Below are 27,698 nucleotides of genomic sequence, written 5' to 3'. Positions count from 1 at the left end.
ATTGCCCTGCAACCTCTTTGAATGAATCAGAAAAAGTCATGAAACTGGGAATAATCCAGATTCTTCTTCCAGAAAGGGTGGCTGTAATTTCTTAGAGACTTCTACATCCCAGGAGAAGCCAGAAGTCACCCCAGGCATTCTGAGAGACCGTTTTCAGGTGACACTTCAGGGACTCACTCCAAAGTGGTCACTGCTTGGCCCTGATGTGGTCCAGGCCGCAGAGAGGGTTCATATGAGTTGCTGGAAGAGATGGCCCCAGGGAGGGGCCTGGAAGGATAACACGTAAGCTGAAGAAAGCAGTGTAGACCTGCGGGAGGGCCAGTAAGGGCCAGGCAGCCATGCCACATGTTGCCATGCCCCGTCCCCCTCTTTCCCACTCTAGGACATCCTCAGTCTGTGTCGCCTCCATCTCTACAGGCAGCTCCGCATGGAGGATGGGGACACGGCACTCTGGTCCCCCACATCCTCTCACTGGAGTTGTAGGTGGCCCAGAGGCATGGAGCAATGCAGCAGCCCCCTCAGCACCTCCCAGGGCCCAGCCCGCTCCACTCTGCACATCCAGAGGTCAAGCCAGAATGGCCAGAGCTCCTTCCTGCCGATGGTGCCCACTGTCTTCATCCCTCTCTCACTGAGGAGGATGACTTTATTTCAGCGCAAGACAAAGACATTGACTTGGTCTCCAAAAGAACATTTATTTCCAAATTGAGGCCACAGAAACAGAAACTCCACCTCCCGGGCCTCTGCCACTCCCACTGGATAATTCCTCCGCCTCCACAATAAGACGCCTCTTTGGCACACAAACCCTTCTAGAGAAACCCCCGTTTACAGCTCAACATGTTTTGATTGTGGGGCCTTCTTTGCTGCCTCCTGGGACAGAAGCTCGTTCCAGAAAGCCACTTTCTCACTTTTCAGCTTCTCGGCTGCCCGAGTGTTGACACCAATCTGAAGGTACCCTTCTTTCTGGTCATATGCTGGCCAGTGGGGAAGCCCCTTCCCATTGGGGTTCCTAGAACAAAATCAAACAGAAATTCCCCAAAGCTGCTGTATGGTCTTAGACCTCTTAGATTGTCAGGGAACCCCGGCTTCATTTCTGCCAAAGGCTCATATGCCTCCAGAGATAGGAGGCTGACCATGTCCTGGGCAGCCAATCTATCACGGGGAGCTCTCATCTCAGAGGTCACAGGGCGGGGCGTTTGACCATCACACGTTCGAAGCTCCCCCCACCCAACAGACATGCCCAACCTCACTCCATGTCTGCCAGCAGCTCACCCATTCCGAGCAAAGTTGGCCCAGAATTTCATCATCATCTTGCTGAGATTGATCTCTTCTTCTGAGGCACCATCTGTGGGGAGGAGACAAAGCCAGTGCTGCTCAAAGAGTGGTTCATGGGCAGTAGCAGCACTTGAGAAATTGTTAACAGGTTCAGAAATGGGGGCCTTACTCCAGACCTACTGAGTCTAAGCCTGCATTCTGAGATCTTGGGAAACACAAGTGGACTTCAAGCTTGACAGTTACCGACTGAGGCTGGGCTCAGTGAAGGGCTGCAGTTGATCCATAAGCTGACTGCCTTGTCTTCTGCACCCACCCGACTGCCTTTCCGCCTTCAGTGTTTCAGGGACACACCCCAGGGCTGCTGCTAGAGTAACCCCACTCCCAGGATACTCTCCTTTGGGTCTTTTCTCGGTGTTCTTGATCCACACACATTTTCACAGAATCTGGAAAATAACCGAGCTGCAAGATCCCGCAAAAGCCACCCAACCAGGAAATGCCCAGAGGCATTGGGTGTAACGAATAGTTCTGCGATGTGTCAGACACAATTTGTCAGTAGTTGCTAATGGTTAAGGCATTGAAGACATCTGTGACTTTTTTTTTTTAATATTACACATCTAGATATATTATGATATTAAAAGATATGAGTTTTAGACAGATAGATGATTGGATACACAGACACACATGTTAGTCCTGATTCCAGGTTAATAACAAGTCTAACTTCACCCTCACGCACATTCTGATGTGTTCTTGTGAGGGCAGAGTGAGTGGGGGCCTTCTAGCCCTGAGCAGGGCCCTGCGGGTGACCCAGCTCCCGTCTTGCTGATGCCCAGGTCTGGATTCTTAGAGCGACCATGGGTTAGGGCACGAGGATGCGCATTCTCCATCAGGTTCATTAGAGCAAGAGAATGGTCGGGACCTTTGTCCTTCCTCCCTGTTATGGTGAATTCAGGAAACTAAGACCTGCAGAGAAGGAGGAACCTGCCCAAGGTCACCAAATAAACTTGAACCCAGATCTCCTAACTCCAAGTTTATAGTCACCAAAGGGCCATCACCTTGCAGAACTGGAATCCCGAAGACAGAGAAGATTTCATCCCCGTGGTCCCCTATCACTGTCTTGGGTTTCACCTTTGGTGAGAAGCTTGGGCGATACTGAAACTCGTACATGTAGGTCGGGACTCCAGCATCTGGGAAACAAGGATTCATACACGGTTCATTTCAGCAGACGCACACTTGATGGTATCAAGGTCTCCGTGGGGCTGTGAGCAATCAGGAAATTGGGGGCATGCCTAGTCCTGAGTGAACAACAACAGTATTAATAGCAGCTGCCCATTGTGAGAGCCAACTGTGTGCCAACCTTGTGTGTTCCTACAGGAAGCCCCTGGTTATGAGCACATGAAAAATTTTGGAAAATTTTCATCACTTGCTTAAGGGTGCATAGTTGGGAGAGGTGGAAAAGGATTTGAGCTGGGTATTTATTGAATGAGTAAGTGAAGAGTGAATGAATGAATGTTCAAACCTTGAGTAGCTCCATTCTAAATAAATATATGGGCACTGGGTCAGTTCACATAAGCCCCTTTTGATCACCCATGCACAAGGACGTCCATACACGCACACTTTATTGCATTTCATTGCTAACAGGCTAGTCTTCATTTCCTTTGAGAATACCTGCAGCCTGACAGGTGTCTTCCATTATGTCCATTTTTGAACCTTTCCACTGATTTTCACGTGTATTCCAAGAAGAGTGAAATAAATTCAAGTTGTGAGCCTGAGAGTGCAGATTTAAATACAAACCTATGCAGAAAGGGGAAAGTTTGCTCCCCGCTCTCAGGAAACCTCAGTCTGGCATTTCCTACCCTTTGTGTCCGTCCTCTTACGTGCCTTGCTTCCTGCCTGGCCCAGGGAGTGTGCAGCAGTGGCCGAAGGGAGAAGGGGCTGAGGAAGGGGACAGACCCTCTCTCCTGGCCTCTCTCCTTCCCTCTCCTCTCCTCTCTCTCCACGCACTCTTGAAGCCCCAAGAAGATGTCAGTTTTCCTGCTGATGCTTCAGGAGAGACGACCAACTTGCTCCTTCAGGGCTAACTCGTGGGTCCCCTACCTGGGGACTTCTGTGCTTGCATTGATAGTTATGCCACAGCCAGTGACTCTCATGCGGAAGGGTCAGGCCCCAGGGCAGACTGGTGGGGAGATATCACAACATTGCCTCCCTGCCTTGGGGATACTATCACATTTGGAAAATGCCAAAAAAAAAAAAAAAAGGAAAATGAACAAAATGATCACTTATAATTGCACTGCTCAGAGAAACCTCCGTTGATATTTCAGAACTTATTCCACTTATGCATATGAAACTATGACACTGTTGATAACTATGTGTTATTACATATGACCATAATGATTGCTTCACATCACTAAAATTTCCCTACAAAGTAGTTTAACAATATATGCCATCCCAGCAGGAGGATGTGAAACAATTTAATTGCCTCCCTCATCCCCCATCTTTGCACTTTGGTTTAGCAAGAGGTGGTTTTTGGAAGAAGCAATCCTCTGTGGTCCCACAGGCCACTTATTAAACAGTTGCTTCAAGGCTGGGGGCTTCCCTGGTGCTTCAGATGGTAAAGTATCTGTGTGGAATGCTGAAGACCCAGGTTCAATCCCTGGGTGGGGAAGATCCCCTGGAGAAGGAAATGGCACCCCACTCCAGTACTCTCGCCTGGAAAACCCCATGGACACAGGAGCCTGGTAGGCTACAGTCCATGCGGTTGCCAAGAGTCGGACACGACTGAGTCACTTCACTTTACCTTACTTCAAGGTCAAGCAGAGAGTGCCATAAGGAGGGGCTTTAACCTTGGCTCTGCCATTTTAAAGTTTTAGAAAGAACTCATGATCCAAACATAGGGGAAAGAACTTTCATGAATGGGAGAAATTATTTTTGGGAGCATGTTGCCCAAAAGATATCTTTGTTTATTTTTTTCTTTTTAACATTTCTGCCTTAAACTTTTGAGATTTATTAAATTCCTACAACCACAACACAAGTCTTCAAAAGAATAAGTAGGGCACAGGTTTGAATAATGACATTTAGGAACAATAAGAAAAGCAGAGGGAAGGAAAGAGCCAACAATAAAAAATACACAAATTTAAACAGTGTGAGGTTGTTTTTTCTTTATTTGGTAAGGAGGGGCTTATGAAGTTGGCAGCATTATTTTTATTTTTTAATCTGAGTATCTTAACAGACAGAATTAGGAAATACTCATTCTTATATACTGGAAGCAATTTCACAGTATGTATCAAGAACTTTAAAACTGTCCTACAAGCTAGCCTAGTAATTAAACCTTTAGTAATCAAATCTTAAAAAAAAAATCATCAGAGATTTGGTTAAAGATATATGCACATAAGGCTGAGCATAATGTTTTACAGCATCAAAGTATGGTCAGCCTGCCTCAATATCCAATAGGACAGGAATACTAAAGTAAATTTTAATGTATTATTCCATGAGATAATGGATGTTTTTTATGAGTTTTCATTGACATTGAGGAAATGCTTACCATATAGGATTCCATGAAAAAAAACACAATATAAAATTAACATTTAAATTCTATGTAAGACATGGGAAGATTCATGAAGAAAATATGTCAAAAATTTATAGCAGATATTTCTATGAACTTTGAAGGCTTCCAAGGTCAGAGCTAGCTTTGACTAGAAACTAGAAATTTCTTGTTTCTTCATGTGTTTCCGTATTTTCAAAATGTTCTATAAGATGTTAATTTTTATATTCAGAATAAGTTCTCTTCTGTATAAAAAAAGACTTAAGGCAAGTACAAAATGTTTAAAAAAGCAAAGCATAATGTTGATAAAGTCTGGGAATTCCAAGCAAAAATGACTCTGATGCGGGTCTGACACGTCCTGACACATCCCAGACGACTGGGTCAACAGACAATGAAGCAGAGGAAACCACATGTACGGAGAGACAAGACCACGTTTGTGAAAGAACAGTTCTGACCCCAGGCTGCCCCTGGCTGAAGAGCTTCATCCAGACCCTAGGGAGGAGGAAGGGTAACCAGAACCTATCCATGACTGTATTGAACTGGGGGGACCTGGTAGGTCAGATGTAGCTACTTTTTATTATGCTTATAGAGTCCCAAATTCTAAAACCCTTCTAGCATGGTTAGAAAGAGTGATCTGGGTCAGAGAACCATGTCCTGCCTTGCAGACTAGATGAGAGATAGCTCCTGGAAAGGGAGGGTCCTGTGAGGACCTCAGCAAGGCACTCCAAAAGGACACCTCCTGTCCAGGTGAGCTCCTCCATCCTTGGCCCCATGCCCCTAGGGCCCCCTAACACACAGTCTTGGAATATGCTGAAAGGTCCTGTGATAGACCCTGAACACACTGGCATGGAACAAGGACAGCTGCAGATATCAACATTCTCCAGACCACTTGCCCCATATCTCCCCCTAATCCGTTCTTTGTTTTTTTTTTGGTCCCAGACAACATTCCTTATCCAACACTTGGCCTCATGCTATCTCCACTCCACAGGTTAACAAATTAGTCTGAAGCTATCTCTGACCTTGGAAGGCTTCTAAGACAAAACCGCCAATATTTGCCCTGTGGCCCCACAGACTACTGTAATTCAGGTGAGGGACCCCTGGGCAGAGACTGTTGGTGTCTCCCCATCTCCCCTGCTTCTGGGCACACTGGCCAGAGTTCCAGCTCCTGCATCTGGAGCTCTTTGCCTGAGGTCTTCGGCAGCCAGAGACCACTCTGCCCACATGTACAGCAGATCAAAGCACCAGGGAATTAACTGCCCTTGGGAACAGCCTTCAACTGATGACTCATCAAAGCTGGAGGATAAAGAGCCCAGCTCTCTTGCCGCTGACTGGGGAAAACCCTGAGCTGCGTCTTCTGCTGGTTCCCCAGCTCCAGGTGTCCATGGTGGACACTCGCTTGGCAGCACAGGGTAGACTGACTTCCTTCTCCATCCCTGTCACTTCTCCACTCCTCTACCAGGGTTACCTAGGGTCACCCCCAGATACACTGCCTGCAGTTAGATCCTTTCTCAGAGTCTGCTTCTGGTGGAAACCAACATAGGACCGTGCCCCGCCCCCGGCTATCTGGAATGGATCTTGAAGTTTCTTATATCTTTCTATGCGGAGGGTTAAGACAGAATACAGTGTGAAGCGGGTGGGGTCAGTGTCCCTCTCCTGTACAATGACGAAGACTCACCTCTGTGGTAACGGGCCGTGTTCACAGATGGCACACAAAACAACCCATCTCCAATCAAGTCCAGGAGCAGGTCTTCCTTTTGGGCAGGGTCTTGTGTCCCTCCTAAATACTTGTCAGTGAACACTGGAGCCAGTTCCTCAGGGATGTTCTGAAATAGATCAAAAGGTAAAGTGACCGCCAAGCCCTAGTGAACAGCCCTGGCTTCCCCAGCCAGCGAGGAAGGCTTGCGTTAATGGTGAACCTCTCAGGCCCCATGCCGCCACTCCCGTCTACCCATGGTGCTGAGGTGGAAAGGCAGAAAAATAGGAGCTGAACTCCCCCACCCCTAGCCCCAGTCTTCATTTTGCCATTAGCTGCTCTGCAATTGGGAACAAGCCCCTGCTCATCTTTGGTGCTCAGCCAGTTTCCGTGATTTGAGTCTTACAAGGATGGGGTAGGACTTCCACACGAGTGACGTGGCCATCTCCTGGTCCATCTTGCCTGCAGAGAGTGGGAAGCCCAAGAACTGTTAAAACAAAGGTTAAGCAGTTGTGAAATCATCAGGAAATAGCAGGAGAAACCAAAGTGACCAACAGACCAAACTAAATGGAGGCTGAAGGTCACTTCGTCATGCGTTCGTTGGGCATGGGTTTTGGATGAGTTTTGGACTCAAATGGACTTTCATATCCAGAGACCAAGGAGGGTAAAGAGGATAACGTAATTGTTAAGGGAAGCTGTCCTAGTCCGTGTGTGTATGTGTGTTTAGACACACACACACACACACACACACACACACACACACAAACAATTGGAGTCCCCTGAGTGGTCAAGACAGAGAGGGACGATTTCGGCCAGCCCAGTGTTGAAGTGAAGGGCTCTGGGGCAGATGACACAGACCCCACACATACCCCACCTCTGTCGGATAACTGTAAAAAAAAGAGTGAAAGTGTCAGTAGCTCAGTCATGTCTGACTCTTGGCGACCCCATCGACTGTAGCCCACCAGGCTCCTCTGTTTGTGGAATTCTCCAGGCAAGAATACAGAGTATGGGTAGCCATTCACTTCTCCAGGGGATCTTCCCGACCCAGGGGCTTTACAGGCAGATCTGCTAGTCAGATAACTGAGAAAGCCCCCAGTCCTGCCATTATGACTTTGGTCCTTTGGTCTAACCTCGGAAGTCATTCTGAAGAACCACAGAACTCTGCACATAACAACGCTATTAAAACTCAGCCCTAAGAGACTTGACCAAACTCCAGGACAGCTAAAGGAGGCTTAAGGCCATGTCCCCAGGATGACTGCAGGCCCCCTTCAAGAGCTCTGGGCTGCCAGGAGACTTTACTGTTTGTTTCAGCCAGCGCACAGTGATAGGCAGGTAGGTCCCTACACTCCCTCTTAGAGCAGTTACTTAAGAATTCTTGTTATTATAAATCTTTTCTTTGTCCCTTTACATGTAAATCTACCATCCAAAGCTGTTTCCTCAAGGACCTGAGAGCCATCTCTATGAAAAACAAACATCCAGGGGATAATTCTTGCTCTCTCCTCCAGTCCCTGTGAGATGGTAAAGGCCTAACTTCAGTGGGGGCCTGATTCTACTTACACCGCTGCCTCCTGTTGTAAAGACAGAAGTTTGTTTCTTCTCCAGATAATGCCAGCTAACAAATCCAAGTAGGTAGTCCAGTCACACGGATAATCCACCCCACCCCACCTCACTCCCACCCACTCCTTAAATAAGCTCCAGGCTTTCATTTCAGGGATTGGGTTCAGATCACAATGGATCATTTCCCTCTAGCAGGGATGTAACGGAATCAAATCTGTTACCACTTCACCTAGTGTCTGCCTTCGTTTATCTCTGTCAGAAGGGAAAGCCCTTCCTAACTTTTAGAAGTCAATTTTAACTCAGGAGGAAGCAGGCTCCTCCCACTCTTTCCAGTGAGATAAGTGGGAGCATGGGTGAGGCAGGGGTCCTTTATGGAGAAAGCATGAGAACAGCAAGCCTGAGGCGAGAGGCTGCAGGTTCCAGGCCCCACTCTCCGTAACTCCTGAGCCCCTTGCCCTGCCCAGGCCTTGGGTTTTTCATCTGCCCAATGATGATCTCTATCACCCTCCTGGAACCGACATTTCGGGATTCATGGATGGGAGGACAATCACAGAGTGTGTGGGGACATGGGTCCCCAGAACTGCACCACCCAGATGACAGTGTGGACCATAGGAGATTGTTTCCACGGACATATCAACTTGTATGAAGGGGACAGCTGGCCTGGTCCCAGAGAGAGGTCTGTGACCACAGACGGGAGGGTGATGTGCTGGGAGCCAAGTCTACAAGGCCTGCGCTTTCTCACCAGTGGAATAATCCAGCCAAACTCTTGCTTGTTGACTCCGACGATGTAGGGAACGGTGTTGAAGTTCTTTTCAGCCAGCATCTCTGTTGGCATCTTTGGCAGCACCACTCCGTCAACCACGGTGGGCAGGAAAGGATAGGTCTGGGGAAGAGGGCAGAGTATTGTCTGTGCCTCCCCTTCCAGCTCATACCCGCGTCCCCGTCTCCACGAGCCGGAGCTCACAGCCATTCTCACACACCTGAGTCCTAACCAAGGGGGATAACTCTGTGGGCCCCAGAGGGTAGAACTCTGACCAGGGCACAGCAGTGGGCGGGGGATGGGGAAAGTTCTTCAGTCAATTGGGTATAAAAATATATAATATGCGCATAGATTTGAATCATATATATATATATATATATATATATCTATGTCTGTTTCCAGTCTCATTCAGCTCTCAATATTTGTGGTACTTAAGCTCGAAAAAGTTACTGTGACGGACTTCCCTGGTGGTCCCCCAGTTAAGAGACTGTCGGCCAATGCAGGGGACATGGGGTTTAATCCCTGGTCTGGGAAGATTCCACAGGCCTCGGGGCAACTAAGCCCAGCTGCTGCCGTGTGCCTCGAGCCTGTGCTCCGCAACAAGAGAAGCCCCAGCAATGAGAAGCCTGCACACCACAGCTAGAGTAGACCTCGACGCTGCCACTAGAGCACAGCCCGTGCAGGGATGAAGACACAGCACAGCCGAAAATAAACGAACAATAAAAGAATGCGCTGGGGAAGAAACCAACAGCCACCGAGGACTCAGGGGTTCCCTGGGTGACGCGGCTGTAAATCCCTTGGCGATCAGCCTCAACAGTGCTGCCCACTACACTGTTTTTAAAAAAATCCGCCTTCATCTCATAAAGTCACAAACATAGCTTGTTTCCCATGGCATGGTCGCACGGCGCAGATGTTACTTTAGCATATTCCTAACCAGCTCACCGAGCTGATCGGCAAATAGTCTTTCCCTTGTTCCGGATGCTCTGCGTTGTCGATCCATTAACACTGAATTCTTGACCAGCAGCACTGTCATCCACGCCTGAAGGCCGTTTGTCTAATACTCGTATTTCTCACAAGTCAGACACACTGTGGGCTGCCTGCACTTTGGCCCACTAGACAGCCCTTCTGTCTGTGGTCGGGGATTGTTTTAAACAGCAACACTGACGGCACAAAACTCAAGAACGCAAAAGCTGGCACTAACTAGGACCACGAAAAGATACGTTACTGGTTTTAGAGATGAAACCAAAAGACAGAGAATGGAGCTCCTTGTCTGATCTCTGTGAAGAAAAGGGAACCCTCCTACACTGGGAATGTAAATTTGTCCAGCCACCATGGAGAACGGTATGGAGGTTCCTTAAAAAGCTAAAAATATCATTATGATATGACCCTGCAATCCCAAACCCAGGCATACATCCAGAGAAAACTCGAATTCAAAAAGACACATGCATCTCAATGTTCACAACAGCCCTATTTACAGTAGCCAAGAAATGAAAGCAATCTAAATGTCCAGCGACAGATAAATGGACAAAGAGCATATGATGGAATATTACTCAGCCATGAAAAAGGATGAAATAATGCCATTTGCAGTAACATGGATGGCCCCAGAGAGTGCCATACTAGGTGAAGTAAGTCAGAAAGAGAAGGACTAATGCCATATGATATCACTTACATGTGGAATCTAAAATATGACACAAATGAACTTACCTACAAAACAAAACAGACTCACAGAAAGCAGACTATGGTTACCAAAGGGGAAAAGGGGTCGAGCAGGGATGAATTAGGAGTTTGGGGTTAGCAGATACAAGCTTCTGTATGTAAAACAGATGAGCAACAAGGCCCTACAGGGGGAGCCATATTCGTTATCCTGCAATAAACCGTAATGGAAAATAATATTACAAAGATTGTATATATATATATATGTATAACTGAGTCATTTCACTATATACCAGAAACCAGCCCAACATTGCAAATCAACTATACTTTAAAGAAAAAGACTTTGTTGAGTGACTAAGTCTCATTTGATCCTCTCTACACCTTTTAAGGTGAGACTCCCCAGGGAGTCTGCAGAGAGGCCAGGACTTAGATGCCACAGAAGTAATGCCATCAGAACCTGGTGAAGGGAAGCGTTCGAAGGTGGGAGGAGACAAAGGAGATGGGAGGCAGCTGTTGGAGTTTCCCACGGGGCTGGGAGGAGGGTGGTGTCCTGAGGACTGAATTTCATGGCACCTTTCCCCACATCCCTGCAAACAGTGCGACTTGCACAGTCCGTCAACCTGAAACCCCCAGGAGACGATCCAGGCTCCTCGAGAAGGCTCCTCAAGAGCTCCTTACCCAGGCATCTCCACTCCCCACAGTGGAGGTTTCCCGTTCACCTTCTCCCAACAGGGCATTTTAGGGATGTAAACAAGACCAGGGCCTGGCTGGGGACAGGGACACAGAGTTGATGATGGAGAGCACTGGCCTGGGGGTCGGGGTACTGGGTTCTGGTCTGATGACTGGTCTCCTCCTGGGGCCACCCGGACAGTACTCTATCTCTCTCCGGGGTCAGCAGGGTAAACACAAGGAGCTGCTATGGCTTCGCATGGGAGAATTCCTGTCATTCATATGTAACTGGAGCTTAAAGGTGTCAAGACTTCAAACCCATAATTAAGAAACCAAAGGTCCTTACCTTTGTTGGGTCTCCCAAGAAATCAAGAGTGAAAAAGTTCTGTGAAGACAAAGACAGAGGTTGTGGTGAGGAGGCTTCCTGGGAGGAAAGCTGACCTCTGTGAGCTGTGCCAAAAGGTACCGAGCGCTCCCTCCTGGCGCCACGCTGGCTGGGCTGAGAGGAAGTGGGCAGGACACCCTGCCCCGGGCACCAGCACAGGGAGCCGGTGGAGGGTGGGCGAGGGGGTGTTGCAGGGCACTGCTGCTGGTGCCTGCCCTGCCCTCCACCCATTTCCCCTTCTTCCTCTTCCAGGCAACAGCACCCCAATTTTCCGTTGGGGGACCCCCTGTTCCCGCTCTCACTCCATGATTCCAGGCATCTGTATGTGACCTCAGGTGCACCAAACCCCTGAATACAGGGACTACTGCAGGGGTGGACATGTGCCCACGTCAGTTCAATAGAGTTTACCCAAAACCTTTACTGGAGTTATTGGGAAAGGGGGTTTCTGGGCAGATACGATATGAGACTAGAGCATTGTTGTTTAACTTCCCTAGGGGCCAGAGCTGCCTAAGAGTGAAGCCAACACAGGAAGGGAAAAGCTGAAGGATAGAGACAGAGTCTTAATCACATCATACGTGCATCCAGATACAGCCACGCCTGGAGCCATCATCTCCTGGGCTTGTCAGGGAGTTACCGAAGGATACTGTCCCAGCATACTCCTCTCTCTCCTCAAAGCACTGTGAGATGAGCTTCCTCACCTTGCATCAGAAAATCCTGACTCATACAAACCCACTGAAAATGCTCCTTGCTGTAAGTTTATCAGGATTGTACTGACTTTATTGTTTTACTGTAGCTAACAGGCCTGACCAGCATGTATGAGGTCAGCAAAAATGGTCTCCCCATTATGTGTTGTAGCCCTGCAATCCAGGTGCGTGTGTCCATGTGTGTGTGTGTCTATGTGTGTGTATTAGGGTGAGAAGGTAATCATGGAAACACTTCCACATGATCTCAGAAAACTCAGGAGGATTATACAGGCTCCGGGTTTTACCAAAGTTACCAATTCTCCCTGTATAAACTGGACCTCTTGGGCCACATTGAGAGGTGCTGAAATAGATTTACATCCTTTCAGGCATTAGAAAGCAGTTGTGTTTTCATTCTTTGAACATATAGGTCACATCATGTGAGCCTGAGAAGCCAGGATCTAAGTCCCAAGGCCAAGGCCACACTGGAAAGGGCTCAGAGTCCAGTGTCAGAGACTTGTCTCTGGGGGTTCAGGAATACCCTCCGGAGTCCAGACAGAGAGCCCAGGTGCTCAGGTTACTCTGGGCTTTCTTTCAAAGCCTCCCCGACAGAAAGGATAGTTCCTATTGGCCCAGGTGCTATATTTCTGGGTGTCCATCCTGCTGCGGCTTCTCTGTGATGACACGCTGCCGCAGACATCCATCAAGCCTCACAGGTCACCTTCTCTGTGAAGCATCCTTGCTTAGTATAACAAATACTTCCCCTCTCTGTCTTCCTACCACACAGAGCCCACAAAGTACGTGGGTGTGTTTCTCCCTGGAAAGTTCCTTGTGAGCAGGGATTATATGTCCGATCCACCTTTGCATCACCCTCCCTGTTACCACCCCTCCCCGCCACACACACACACTTCACATAGACACGTGGATGGATGAAGTGGTCAGTACGGGGAGTACTGGTGAGTCAGATGGACAAGTGGATACATGGAGATGGGTGATGGGTGGATCACTGATTTGGAGGGATGGATGATGGAGTGACAATATTGCTGTGGTGCATGGATAATTAATAATAGATGAATGAAAAGTTTTAAGTGGATTTGTGGACTGGATAGAGGAATGATAAGACAGATGAGTAAATGGATGGATGGTTGGATAGATTAATGGCTTGATGTATAGTTTTCCTAGAATAACAAGTGAGGCAGAGTCTTAAAAAATCTAGAAAAGTGGCCCACCATTGGCTTAAAAATGAAATGGTTTCTATGTTAACGAAGATAAAAAGTGATAATGTTTCCAAAAATATTTGTTTTTCATATTTCTGAAATTTAGTTCAGGATGGTAGTTACCTCTGAAATATATGATATTTAATTTTTAAAAATATATCTAAAAAATGAGCATAGAAAAAAAAGTTTTGATAGATCTAGAGGATTATTAATTGTTCATTACATTCTTGTTTTGACTTTGCTAAAGTTGGAGATATTCCATAATAATAAAGACAAACAGTTCCCCATTCAGATCCAGAGGCTGACACTGCTCCTGGGAGGTGAGAAACTGTCCCAGGTAATTTTTCTAGGGCAAGAGGACTGAAGCTGAAATGGTGAAGCCTGGAGCCAGGTTTCCAGGTTCAGGGGCTTGTTTTTCCAAGAGAACGGATGCACTTACCATCTTCTGTGTTACCTCCAAGAGCTCGTCCTCCGTCTTCTGGCGCAGGCAGTGAACAAGGACAGCCGAGGTGATGGTCTTGCACCCAGCAAAGGCAGCAATTCGCTGTAGAGATCACAGGCGACAACAGAATTCAAGAGCCAGGCCTCTCCCTCCATCAGTACTGAGGTCTTCTGTCCCAGCCTCAGTTTCTAAAGGCAGCCCGTGGTAGCAGAAAACACCCCAGACCAGGACTTCCCTGGTGGCCCAGGGGTTAAGAGTCCGCCTGCCAGTGCAGGGGATCCGGGTTTGATCCCTGGTCTGGGAGGATTCCATCTGCTGCGGGGCAACTAAAGCCCCGCACCACAACCACTGAAGCCCCTGCACCCCACACCCCATGCTCCGGAACAAGAGAACCCGCCACAGTGAGAAGCCTGTGCGCCACAACGAGAGAGAGCCTGCACACAGCAACAAACACCCAGCACAGTCAGAAATAAATACATGGTTTAAAAAAATAGTAACAAAATTAAAGTTTAAAACACTAAAAAAAAAGAGAGAGAAAGAAAGAAAAAGAAGAAGAAGAAAGAAAAAGAAAATGCTCCAGACCAGTTTGTGTGGGTCCTGGGTCCCAGGCATGCCAATGATACAGCCTCTGCTCTGTTACTTTATGTCTGTTAAAATGGGCACAGTATCCTTGAAACTGAAGAGAGGTATCATGGAATGGAGCTTAAAAATGTGGAATCCACAATCCCACTATCTAATTTCAAATCTTGGCTCATCCAAGTAACAGCCATGTGGCCTCAGGCCAGTGACTGGCAAAGTGAAGCTGGGGGGAAGACACAGCAGAGAAGTCAGGTGCCAGGATGGTGGGGCACTGGAGAGTGTGCACGGCTGCCTGGAGACGGGTCCAGTATCTGACATGCAATCAGGGCTCAGGAGATGTTTGCTAAATAAATGAAATGACCGTAAGAAGTGGACAGAGTGGGGAGAGAGAGAGGGAGGGAGGGCAAGAATCAGAATCTTCGATTCCGTCACTGTCTCAGATTCCTCCCTTTAAGTGTGGCTGCTGGCCCCACCCCTCCACCAAACCAGCCCGGCCAAAACGCTCCACATCACTGACTCTAAGGCACACTCCTCAGCAGGGCCTTCGTGTTGCTCACCCTTCCCTGTCTTCCTAACATTCTCCAAATAAAGGCAAAGTCCCCACTAGGTCCTATGTAGCATGGCCCTGCCAGTGGCCCCATCCTCAGCTCTCTCCAGGTCCTGTTTGCACTTTCTGCCCTGGCCACATCAGCCTTCCTCACTCTCTCACTTGAGATACCTCCTCCTGCCACAGGACACTTGCTCAGGATGTTCCCTCTTCCTGGATATTCTTTTCTTACCAAGTAATTTACTGCTTATCCTTCTCATCTCAACTCGCTGATCATTAGTTTTTGCCAGGAGCCTTTCCTGATAACTTCTCCCAACACACTGGACTAAGCGCTCCTTTTGGATTCTTCTGACATCAGGTGCCTCTTCTCTATTGCTCTAGTCACGGTGGACATTTTACAGGTTTTGCAGCTGTATAATTATGACTCTATCTCCTCAATTATAATAGAAGCTTCATGAGGTTGCCAGATGTCAGACTACATCAAAACTACTTGCTGTGTGAAGGAATGAATGAATGCTCCAGGGACCGACCCCAGTCACAGCCCCCAGGGAAAGTCCACTCCAGGCTCGCATGAGGCCAGTGAGTTCAGCAGACTCAGACACTGAGGGAGGCAACACAGATGACAGGCCACTGCCCACTGTGGAGCCCCTCACCACACCTGGCGCACTTTGGGACGCGTGTTCAGCGCAAAGTGCACTGGGGCCGACAGTCCAGAGTCACGAGCCCGAGCCCAGCTCTGCCCTCATCACTGGCTGACCTTGCCAAGTGCTTCTGCTCTCTGCCCCAGTTTGATCAGCAGGAGAAATGGGAGGTGGGGCGGGGTGTGTCCTCGCCCTTCCTGGTCAGCCACCCTCACTTCTATGACTCTTTGAGGATGTCAGCCAGACCCTGTGATAAGAAAGGGCCCTCACCACTTCAGCAGAGCAGAGCATGGGCCAGCAGAACTGGACTGTAGGGACAGCCCAGTGTGAGACCTACCTTAGCTTCAGCCTTAGAGTCCTTCTTGACCAGGCCAGGAAAAATGGCCACACCACTCTCTGAGATGGCCCGGTGGAAAAGATTCTTGGCCAGAGGAGATAAAACCTGGGAGGAGAGTGGCAAGAAAGGGAGTTTATGCTCACAGGGAGTGGGGTCTTCAAGAGCTATACTCATCCATAGCCCTGTCCTGGGCTGTTCCCATGGAGACCGTGGGGCTCAGTGGACATGACAGGTCCTTCCTTGACCTGACTGACCTTGTTCCCTAGACTGACCGGAGGGTCCAGCTTCTCCAAGAAAACCTCCACTAGAGGGAACCGGGTGTGCAGAGTGAGGCATGCACGGATCACAACAGTCAAAGTATCTGAAAGGCAGCTGGAAATTTCTAGCATCGATTTAAACACACTGTTCTGATTTCCCATTTCCATTACTCAGGATTTCTTTTCAGGAAAATGATCTGGAGGCAAACAAAAATCTCTAAGATGTTCATGTTATTTATAATGGTAAAAAGTGGAAATAACACAAGGTTTTAATATATGACATGGGGTAAATAAGGTACTTTTCTTTCTTACAAGGAAATACTAATGACTATACACACAAAACATGAATAATAATTAACGGTGAGGGAAACATATATGCTATAATGTAAAGGAGGCTTTTTTGTTTAGAAATTCATAGATACAGATAGATGATAGATAGGGGGATTCATGGAAAAAGGGCTGATCTGGTGGCTCAAATGGTAAAGAATCTGCCTGCAGGGCAAGAGACCTGGGTTCAGTCCCTGGATTGGGAAGATCCCCTGGAGGAGGGCATGGCAACCACTCCAGTATTCTTGCCTGGAGCATTCCATGGACAGAGGAGCCTGGTGGGCCACAGTGCACGGGGTTGCAAAGAGTCGGACACAACCGAGCGACTAAGCACAGCACAGCACAAGAGCATGGAAAGAAGACTAGAAAAATGAAGCTGTCCATGGGGAGAATCACTGGCTAATGGGATTGTGGATGAACTTTTATTGGGGGGGGTTATCTATGATTTTCTTTTTTCTCCATTTTATAAAATATAAAAATGTTTTCTCTGAATATTCAACTATGATCCCACGTTTTAAAAGTATATTAATAGTGCTCAAACGTGAGGGAGCTGGAGTGTTTCCCACGGCTCCCAGCACCCTCTAATCTGGCTTTCCGGCTTTGCTTCCCTCGCTGTCTCCCCCATTCCCATTCCCCACACCACACTCCCAGGTCCTGTCTGTGTCCCTTGTTCCTGTCCCATCCCCCATCCCTCCTCTTCTTCTCCTTCTCCCCAGCCCAGCTCCATCCCTCAGCCCCAGAGGCTGCTGCCCTCCCTCCTGGGCATGGACAAGCCACCAGGGCCCTCAGAGGGGGCCTCCAACCTGTTCCTAGTGCTCGTGTCTCCTGAACTGTAGGCCTGGCTTCAAGTCAGACAAGGACACTCAGACCAACCTCAAGTTGGCTCCTCTGATTAATCATTTACACCCACCCCTAATCTCAAGAGAAGTGAGGCGACTCCTAACGTTAAAATGATTAAGAAGGAGAGGATGAGTTCAACTGACACAGGACAGGAAGAGAGTGTCTGTCACAGCTGTGGCTGCAGCTACGGCCCCGGAGGCTGAGCTGAGCCCTGAGCTTCCTGGGGGCCAAGGGGAGTCTGGCCATTAAATCTCCACCATCTGATGCTGCACAGAGTCAGGTCAGCCTTGAATGCAGGTTTTGGAAGTAAAGGTCCCAGGACTAGATGGGCTGGTCTGCAAGGGGTCCCATCAGCAGCCACATCAGGGCCAGGAAGACTTACAAGAACAGACACACTTTCCGCTCCTGCTGACACTCCAAAGATGGTCACAGAGCCTGGATCCCCGCCAAAGTTGGCAATGTTCTCCTGGACCCAGTGCAGCGCGGCCACCTGATCCAAGTGGCCCCAGTTCCCCCGGCAGTGCTCATCCCCTGTGCTGTGAGAGGACAGGGTGGGGTTGGGAGCAGAGATGTCCCGGCAGGGCCCTGGGGACCAGAGATGGGGCTGGGGGTCCAGGGGAGCCTTCTGGAAAGGACTGGGCTTCCACAGCCCTGACACGGGGTCTTCACTCTCCTGCTGTCCTGCTCTGCTACAGGGCTCTGCAGAGCCATCCTGCATCTACTGACTGAGCATTGGCTGCGGTCGGGGTGCAACCCTGGCTCAGGTGATAGAGAGGCCGAGGGAGAGGAAGTGGGGCGAGTACGGGCAGTTACACTGTCCCTGGGAGCAGACACGGGCCGTGGGGGGAAGAGCTGAGGGGTCTCCGTGAAGGGGACACATCCTGGGACACGACTCCCCTGGGACAACCCTCCCCCAGCCCACAGGTCTTTTCAGGGAGGTGACCACCCCTCCCCCGGCCCACCCCCCAGCATCTCAGGGTAAGGGTTCCTGGCACCAGTACATTCAGGAAAAGCTCAGTAACTGCCTCCTGGAAACCCGGTTCCTGTCCCCAGAGAATCCACGCAGGAGACTCAACCCTTCACTCATGCATGTGCCAAACTACACGAAGGAAATGGGGTGAGTGGGCCCAACGCTCCTCCCAGTAGATGTCCCCTGGAGTCAGATGCTCCTTACAGCCTCCCAGTTCCAGGCACCCGCTCCTTCACCTACGAGACTTCCTGGAGCTCCCAGGAGTCTAGCCCTCTTTACTTCCCCAGGAGGAAAGATGTGTGAGCCTCTAAGTGCCATGCCGCATGGTGACCATCATCTTGAAGATACTGCAACACGCCAGGCAGCAGAGTGGAAAGGGATAAGCAGTTCAGATGAGATGACAGCTGGGTTGGGCTTGGTAGGAATAATAGGAATGTCTCAGGGAGATTGGGTGTTTTATGGGTAAGAGCTCAGAAATAAGTGCACCAGGGTGGCTGGGGAACGAGAAGGTAGGTGGAGCCCAGTTAGGGGGGCACTCAGATGTCTTAGCAGGGAGCCTAGCAAGGAGCCCCTAGAGGGCTTGCATGACCAGAGTGGGGTCCTAGCACCCCCACCCGGGGGGCAGTGTGCCACCAGGAGAGTCCAGGGTCTTACCTGAAGAAGCCCCAGATGCCCAGGCGGTACTGGATGGTCACCACCACCACATTTTCGTGGGCAGAGAGGACCAGCCCTTCATAGGTTGACGCTCCTCCCACCAGCAGAGCTCCTCCGTGGATCCACACCATCACCTGGAGGGGGGGATGCAACCACAGGGTGACAGGAAGCAGAGCTGGGGAAGACCTCAGAGGCAGGCTTGGTCACCTACCCATTCTCCAGCTGCGGCCCAGGCCAGCACCCCACTCAGGGCACCCTGGCTGCCCCTGCCTGTCTCCCCTGCCCCAGTGCCACCTGCGCTCAGCGCTCCTCATGCTGAGAACATCATCACGGGAACAGCCAAGGCTCGAGCACCGTCTCCTCCTCAGCACTCTCGCCACCCTCGCTCCTGGACCCCTCGCCCAGCTCAGTGCACTCAGCGTGCAGAGGCCCTTGGCTAGAAGCTTGTTTCAGCTTCCTCTTAGTTGCCTTCTGAGTGGCGAATTCAGCTTCTCATGAATGGATGATCGTGTCAAGAAGCCTATGCCCTGGGTGGCACCTCTTCTTAATATACCTTCCGGCTGCCTCCTTCTGCTCCCCAAATCTCACCCATCCTCCAAAGCCCAGCCTAAAAACCACCTCCTCCAAGAAGTCTTGAGCCTTTGATGAATATGATCTGAAAACCTACTAGGTGCCAAGGACTGTGGTAAGAATTGAGGCCATTCATAATGCATGTCCCCAAATTTAATTTCACATAGCAAGAAAGTGAGAATAGCTAAAGTAATATCATAATGATTTTATTATCAAAAATTTTGAAGAACTCATACATGAACTATGTACCAAGTATTATTTTAAGCATTTAAAAATAACCCATCCATGAATGAGGGACTCCTATTATCCCATTCCATGGACAGGAAAACGGGGGCACTTAACCACCCTGAGGTCACGCAGCTACCAGGCAGTGGAGGCAGGACTTGAACCCAGGCAGTCTGCCTGCAGAGTCCACATGTTGAGCCACCCAGCACCCAGCAGCCAATGGCCGTGCCCTGGTAGGTTGGCTGTTGGGGCCGGAGGAATTCCTTCCCTTCAACTCTAACTAATGCATCAGAAGTTGCCTCGTGTGCTGTGCCAGACACTGCCATAAATCTTCATATTCATCACTGAAAACTCATGTCTGATTATCCCTGATTTGAGGAAACAGAGCCAGGTCTCTCAGGCAGTAAAAGGCAGAACTAGTCTTTACACCCAGACTCTGCAGTTCCAGAGCCTGTGTCCACACTAGAGGTTCTCCAGCCTCAGGTTCCTGGAGCCCCTGCTCCTCCAACACCTCCGATCCTTGACTGCCTCCTGGTGGAGGGACTGAGTTTGCAGTCATCTCTTGAGTCCAGGCTGAGCCAGGGGCTGGTCAGCAGCGATTTGCTGAAGAACCTAGTCCAGCTCGGTGCACATCCTCAAAGGCTGGGGCTGTGTGGTCATAGTTTTACGTTCCTCTTTTCTCTTAACCCCCACTTCTAGCTACGTGGGGGAGCACTAAGTATGTAACAGGCAAATGAATGAATGCCTGAGTGATCAATGTCCCCACCTCTTCAAGCTTCTAGTCCCAAGTTCAGACGCCCTCCTCCACATCTGGGCACCATGCCAAGGGTGTTCCTGGGAGATGGCTAGGCATGCGTGGCCACCCAGTCTCTACCCCCGCTGACCCCTCCTTTTCTAGCAGACCAGCCCCATCCTCTAGCCTGAGTCTGGAAGGCTGCCCTGTCTCTGGGCTCCATTTATTCTGGAAATGCTGACTCACTGAATCACTAGCCTGGGCCAAAGAAAATTAGGAAGTGAAATAAACTACAAGAAAATCTTGATAGTTGGCAAAGGAAAGGGCAACCTTGTTGCTCCAGGCTCTGCCCCGCAAGCTGTAACCCAGAAAGCTGTCAGAGAAGGCCTCTGTGTGCTGAGGAAAGACACACATAGGCTCCGTGCCAGTGTGTGTCAGAGCGCTCCTGGCTGTTCCAGGAGCCCCGTGCTCCAGTCCTGCCAACCCGACTCTGTGACCGCACTTTCCCCTCACTGGACCTCAGTTTCTCTGTCTGTAAAGGAAGGGTTGATTTGTTGGCTTATCTCCAAGGTTCCTTCCAGCTCTAACTTTATGGAAATGACGTTTTACCCTCTCTGGGTATCAGATTCCTAATCTAGCAATTAAGAGTCATCCTTCTTGTCCATCTGTTAGCATGAGAGGCCCTGGAAAAATGAAATGTGCATCACAGATGTGCAGCAATCTCCCCCAGGGGCCCCACTCTGGCCGAGGGGAAACAGAGGTGTGGGCCACCTGCGCTCCCTGATGTCAGGTTTGGCTGTGATGCACAAGAAAGCCCTGGGGCCCCAGAAGACCTTTGGCCCACGACGCCCCCACCCAACACTGCCTTCATCCCTTCCAGTCTACCCCAGCCTTGCCCAGTGGTTCCCGCCGCTTACCGGCAGCCTGCTTCTCTTCGTCAAGTCAGCAGGGGTGTATATGTTTAGGTAAAGACAGTCTTCAGAAAATTTCGGCTTAACGCTCTCCATTCCGTTGCTAAGGAGGTCTGAGGTCATTTCCCCTAACATTGCGTTTTGGGAGCACCTGGGAGGAGCAAGGAAAGAGAAGAACTCCTGATGTTCAATCGGAGCTGACCAAGGAGATGTCTCCTGTAGTGAGGCCAGGTCTTGGACTGGGAGAATTAAGCCTGTAAACAGAGCTGTCTTACCAGATTCCAGACACTGGAATGAGTAGGAGGCTACCTGGGGGGTCAGAACAGGGGGCTCTAGGGCTCAGCAAGGTCTCTGGGGAGAGTGACTAATGAGAAGGCCTGGCACCTCCCCCATCAGGAGACTTTGGAATGCATTGTGTCAAGAAGATGCTGCTTATGAGCCTGGAAGTGGATCATTTCCTGCATTCTCTGCTTGCAGTTGTCTCTCTGCTGCATAGCGAGTGCAGGGTGCTCATGCTCCTCTACAGGTCAAGCAGGAGTTCCAGTTCACGGGAGACTTCCAAAAATGGTGAGAAGCCACTCTGTTGGCAGTCATTTAAGGCATGCAACAGGTCAAGGGCTAAAGATTTGTGGGGCAACATTAGGAGAGCTTGGTTCTCGTTCTGCCTCTGCCACTTACATGCCAGGTGACCGTGGGCAAGTTCCTTCTCCGTTCTGGGTCCCAGTCTGCCATGTCTAAGTGAGGGGAATGATTTCTATATGGGTCTTGCAGCACTGACACGCTAAGATTCTGTCAGCTCATCTTGTCAAGTGTTATGCATTGCCCAAATAATGGATCTGAAAGATCCAACAGTGGTAACAGGCAATACTTAATATTTAAAAGACACTTGCTCCTCGTAAGGAAAGCTATGACCAACCTAGACTGCATATGAAAAAGCAGAGACATCACTTTGCCCACAAAGGTCCGTACAGTCAAAGCTATGGCTTTTCCAGTAGTCATGTATAGATGTGAGAATTGGTCCATGAAGAAGGCTGAAGGCTAAGGAATTGATGCTTTTCAATTGTGGCGCTGGAGAAGACTCTTGAGAGTCCCTTGGATTGCAAGGGGATCCAACCAGTCAATCCTAAAGGAAATCAACCCTGAATATTCATTGGAATGACTGTTGCTGATGCTGAAACTCCAATACTTTGGCCACGTGATACTAAGAGTTAACTTGTTGGAAAAGATCTTGATGCTGGGAAAGATTGAAGGCAAGAGGAAAAGGGGGTGGCAGAGGATGAGATGGTTAGATAGCATCACTGACTCAAGGGAGATGAATTTGAGTCCAGGAGATAGTGGAGGACAGAGGAGCCTGATGGGCTACAGTCCATGGGGTTGCAAAGATTCAGACATAACTTATGGACTGAACAACCACAAAAATTCAGGTCAGGGGCTTCCCTGGTGGCTCAGTGGTAAAGAATCTGCCTGCCAGTGCAGGAGACACAGGTTCGATCCCTGATCCAGGAAGATCCCACATGCCACGGGGCAACTCAGCTTGTGAGCCACAACTACTAAGTCTGTGCTCTAGAGCCTGGGAGCCTCAACTGCTGAAGCCAGCGCACCCTGGAGCCGGCGCTTGGCAAGAGACACCGTTGCAATGAGAAGCCTGCGCAATGCAACTGGAGAGTAGTTCCAGCCGTCTGCAACTAGATAACGCCTGCACAGCATCAAAGACCCAGCACAGCCAAAAATACACAATAAAATAAATAAAATTATTTAAAAAATCTTCAGATCAGACCCATGATATGGGTTCGATTATTATCCCCATTTCACAGTTGAGAAAACTGAGGCACAGAGAGGTTATAGAACCTGCCCAAGGTCACACAGTCATGAAGAGTCAGACTAAGCACTGCTTATGTTTCCGAGGACTTTATAAGCCACATTTCCAGATTTGCAGAAAGCAGGCATGGTGGCCCCCAGTCCTGAGGTGCTTGGATGACATAGCTGTCAAGTGACTATCAGAGCCCCTTAGAGACCCTCCTGATTTCCATCCTGGGGGAGCTGTCCCCAGATCACCAAGGCAAGGGGATACAGTATTCATAAAAGGATACAATAAAAAATTAATGGGAAAGAGAGTTCAACATCACTAGTGTTGAGATAAATGCAGAATAGACTCTAAAATTATATAAATAATTATGATGCTAATAATTATTATTATTTTGCCTACTCAATAGCCAAAACATTTTTAATAATCTCAAGCATTGGCTAGGGTCTGGTGAATGAAAGTTTCCATATATGAATGGAAAGAGTGTAGCTGGGACATTTCTGAAAGGAAATTTAACAAAAGATGATACTCTCTTACTCAGAAATGTCATTTCTTGGAATTCAGCCCCAATTACCGTGAATGTGCATAAGGGTTTGGCTATAGGATATTCATCACAGTGCTAATTATACTATCAAAAATATCAAGAAGAACTTAATGGTCCCAAATAAGAGACTGGGTAAATAAACTATAACTCAATACCCAATGTAATATAATGTCAGGCTGTGGTATGCAATGACATATAACCATGTTTATGATACAAATGAGCAAAGCAGACATCCAGAGTATCTGTATCGGGCTTCCCTGGTGGCCCAATGGCTAAGAGTCTGCTTTGCAATGCAGGGACATCGGTCTGATCCCTGATCTGGGAAGCTCTCACATGCTGCGGGACAGCGAATCCCGTGTGCCACGACTGAGACCAAGCCCTACAGCCCATGCTTCACAACAAGAGAAGCCCACGCATCTCAACTAGAGAGTAGCCCCTGTTCCTTGCAACTAGGGAAAGCCCACGTGCACCAACAAAGACCTAGCGCAGCCAATAATAACTTAATAAACAAAATTTTTTAAATTATTAAAAAAACAGTAAAGTATATGTATTGTGTGATATGATACTGGGATCTAATAAGAAATATATCTTTGGTCTTCCCATTTCCTGCAAGGAGTTCCTAAAACCCTAGGAATTTCCTAAGTGAAGAAAGTGACAAACGCATCATTTGCTGTGTTAATGAGGTGGTTCTGGACCTCACCTAAGGGTGGAAACTAGCGGCAAGAAGCAGATCCTGGAAATCCCCAGAGATCCACGCAAGTAGATGTCCTAGGTGTTCTGGGGCATGACTTTGACTTCTTTGCCCAACGTGGACACTGTGACTAGGACACACCGAACATTGCTCTCCTCCTTACTAGGCAGCAGCCACACCTGGGAGTTAGGAACTGGCGATACCCCAAAGACTCCCCACCCACACACCTCCTGGCCCACCTCACTCCCCAGCTGCATCGAAGATCAAGACAGAAGAATAAACAGAATCATTACTTCTGACCTGCCCACACCACTGCTCAACTCCTGGTTTTATTCCAAACCACTTAGCCTATTCTTACATATTATATAATCTTTACCTTGCATATTGCTCAGGATCTGTTTTTCCCTGCTACAAAGGCAAGCTGCATGAGGGTGGGTCTTTCTTTGGGTCACTGACGGGTCCCAGGAGACTAGAACACGCCTGACACACAGGAGGTGCTCCGGAAGTATTGGTTGAATAAAAGGCTCTACAGTACTGTGAGAATTCTGGAATGCTGGTGAGGATTTACACGATCTTGGGGAATTCAGAATAAAGTACGAGCCCCTCAGATTTCCTTGGCTCCTTCCTGCATCCCTCTGAGACTAACATCCCCACTGAAAGGTGCCAAAAGCCACACCCCGGCTTACATGGGAGGGTGAGAGGTGGTATTCTTCACGAAGCTCCATGGTTCTGCAGGCTGTGGCGGAGCAAACCTCAAGGATCCAAGAGGAGGCTTGGCAAAAGGAACTCCCAGGAAAACGCCCACAGGCTGTGCAAATCCTTTTAAGCTGACATATTTTCCCAGGACTCTGCCCTGAGCAGTCTCCACTATAGGTGGTGAGGGTGGCAGCCCTGGTGGACATTGAGAGGAGATGAAGACACATCAGTGGTGAAGGTTTGAACTGGATTCTGGGTGGACTTTGTTACCTTTGCCACGTGATCTTGAATGTCCTCCCAACTCTCCAAGCCTCTGCTTCTTATGTGTGAGAGAGTGAAGCTAACTGTTCTTCCTAACTCACAGGGTCATGAGAGAGAGAGAGACGGGGGGTCACATGCTGTCCGTCCCATTCCCATGGAGCAGACAGTCCCTTCTCACTGAGCTCAAATGCGTCTCCTGCAGTTGCCACGTCAGGCCTGGTCCTCCCTGCTTGGGGACATCCTGCACCTTCATGAGGCAGGTGGCCTTCGTGTTGACCCCTGTTCATACTCATCTCTCAAGTCCTCTCTAGTCTGTCCTCAACAGCTACAGTTTGTTTAAGCATCCTAACAGGAAATGATTTCCAGCCTCTCACCCTCCCAATTGTTCCCCTTTAGATACAGATAAAATGACAACCTCTCCCCCAAAGCATGTGGCCAGAACAGAGAAGAATAACCCAGATCTGGTCTTATAAACACATCTGATGATAGCCTCAAGAGACGTGAAGTGGACAGATGCCCAACTGGCAAAGGTGAAAAAGTGGATGACGCGCTGTGAGGCATAGGCAACAGTGGTGGCAGCAGCGGTTACCCCTTGAGGTACATGTGAGGATGTGTATTGGGTACGTTGTGCCACGTGGACATTCCAATGACAAAAGCCTCGCTAGGGAAACGTTAATATGTCCATTTTACAAAAGAGGTAACTGAAGAAATGGAGGGCGCCAGTATGGATTTTTTAAAGATGGAAATGGACTGACTCTCCCCAGATAAACCTGCAGAAAGGGGATAGTCAGCTTCTAGAGTGCTTCTTACTCGGCTCTTCCCCTCGGTTCCAGGCCTCTCACAGTGTCACAGCACCAGGAAGAGGACTAAACCCAGTGTAGACTGGACGGTCAGACCACTGGCTCTGGTCTCAGGAGACAGGGATAGAATTCAGAGCATGATTTTCCAGCTGACCTTGGATACATACCTTTCCCTCTCTGAGCCTCAGTTTTTCCATCTATAAAATGGTACAGATGCATTCCGAGGTCCCTTGCTGCACCCTCGTATTAACCATGTCTTCTATGCTGTGTATTCTGGTGCTTTGACACCTGGAGCCCTGCTGATTCTGGGGGAACTGCTCCTCCCAGAGTTAGCCAATCCCTGGGGACAGGAATTTCTCTTCCACCTGCCAGAGGCTGAACCCCAACCATCTTCTTTATCAGGCCCGCACAATGGCCACTGTCAGCCTGCCCTAATCACACCAGGGCAGAGTTCCTAACAGTTGTGGGCACTCCCCAAGCCCTAGAGCGGGGCAGGGTTTGGCTAGTTCCCTCACCGTATCCAGGCCACCCCACCAACCAAGATAAAGTTCTTGCCCAGATTCCTCCCTTCTTCCTCTGCCCCTGACACACCTGGTACTTCACCTTTGAGCCCACCGGGTGATGCCACGCCCCCTCCTCTGGGACCCTGGGAAAAGCATCTCTTAGATGGCAGTTGGCTCCTGACCCATGGGCTTTCCACATCTCAGAGTGTCTACTAATACACTGTAAGTTATAACAACTCTTTTACTTATGAATCACTGTGTTTTCACTTTTTTCCAATTCCAGACACTCTTTAGAAACAATCCATTTCACACTTACAACAGCACAATGATGGAGATACAGTTCTCACCCCCATTTTAGACGTGCAAAACTGAGACACAGAAAAGAAGCATCCCTTGTCTAAGAATACACAGCTACTGAATGCTGCCTTGGATGGGAACCCACACACTGACTCCAGAGTGCACATTAATACTCCGTTAACCCACTTCTGGAGAAGGCAATGGCAATCCACTCCAGTACTCTTGCCTGGAAAATTCCATGGACAGAGGAGCCTGCTAGGCTGCAGTCCATGGAGTCTGGACACGACTCAGCGACTTCACTTTCACTTTTCACTTTTATGCATTGGAGAAGGAAATGGCCACCCATTCCAGTGCTCTTGCCTGGAGAACCCCATGGACAGAGGAGCCTGGTTGGCTACTGTTCATGGGGTCGCAAAGAGTCAGACACAGCTGAGCGACTTCACTATCTATCTATCTATCAGAGTCCTGACAGCGCGCGCTGCTGCAGCGGGACCCGGCCACGCCTCTCCTCCACCTAGTCCCCCACAAAGATTCTCAAAGACCGCCTGCTATTTGCATTTCAGGACGACTCACCCCAAGCCGTGGAAATGGCGAGGGAGGTTAGGACCAGAGCGACGAGCGTCATCGTGGCAGGACAGCAAGCTC

The 27,698-nt window shown here is 49.1% G+C and overlaps 1 protein-coding gene across 2 annotated transcripts; it reads right to left on the bottom strand.

The window, feature by feature from the left end:
- Positions 1–672: 672 nt before the first annotated feature.
- Positions 673–27,698, bottom strand: LOC114112057 (liver carboxylesterase-like). 2 transcript variants are annotated; one of them, XM_042231656.1, is made up of 14 exons: positions 27,627–27,698; positions 25,183–25,387; positions 21,464–21,608; positions 19,019–19,152; positions 17,777–17,930; positions 15,971–16,075; positions 13,864–13,968; positions 11,489–11,527; positions 8,803–8,943; positions 6,910–6,990; positions 6,486–6,633; positions 2,325–2,456; positions 1,270–1,342; positions 673–1,006 (listed from the first exon to the last, which is right to left on the bottom strand). In XM_042231656.1, exons 1-14 carry the CDS (start codon positions 27,676–27,678, stop codon positions 823–825), a joined length of 1,698 nt encoding a protein of 565 aa, XP_042087590.1. In that variant the 5' UTR covers positions 27,679–27,698; the 3' UTR covers positions 673–822. The 2 variants fall into 2 exon arrangements, with proteins under 2 accessions (XP_042087590.1, XP_042087591.1); XM_042231657.1 differs by lacking the exon at positions 25,183–25,387.

The sequence above is a fragment of the Ovis aries genome, chromosome 14, assembly GCF_016772045.2.
Source record: "Ovis aries strain OAR_USU_Benz2616 breed Rambouillet chromosome 14, ARS-UI_Ramb_v3.0, whole genome shotgun sequence".
NCBI lineage: Eukaryota > Metazoa > Chordata > Mammalia > Artiodactyla > Bovidae > Ovis > Ovis aries.
The sequence above is the reverse complement of the archived record's forward strand: the minus strand, read 5'-3'. Positions and strand labels throughout refer to the sequence as shown.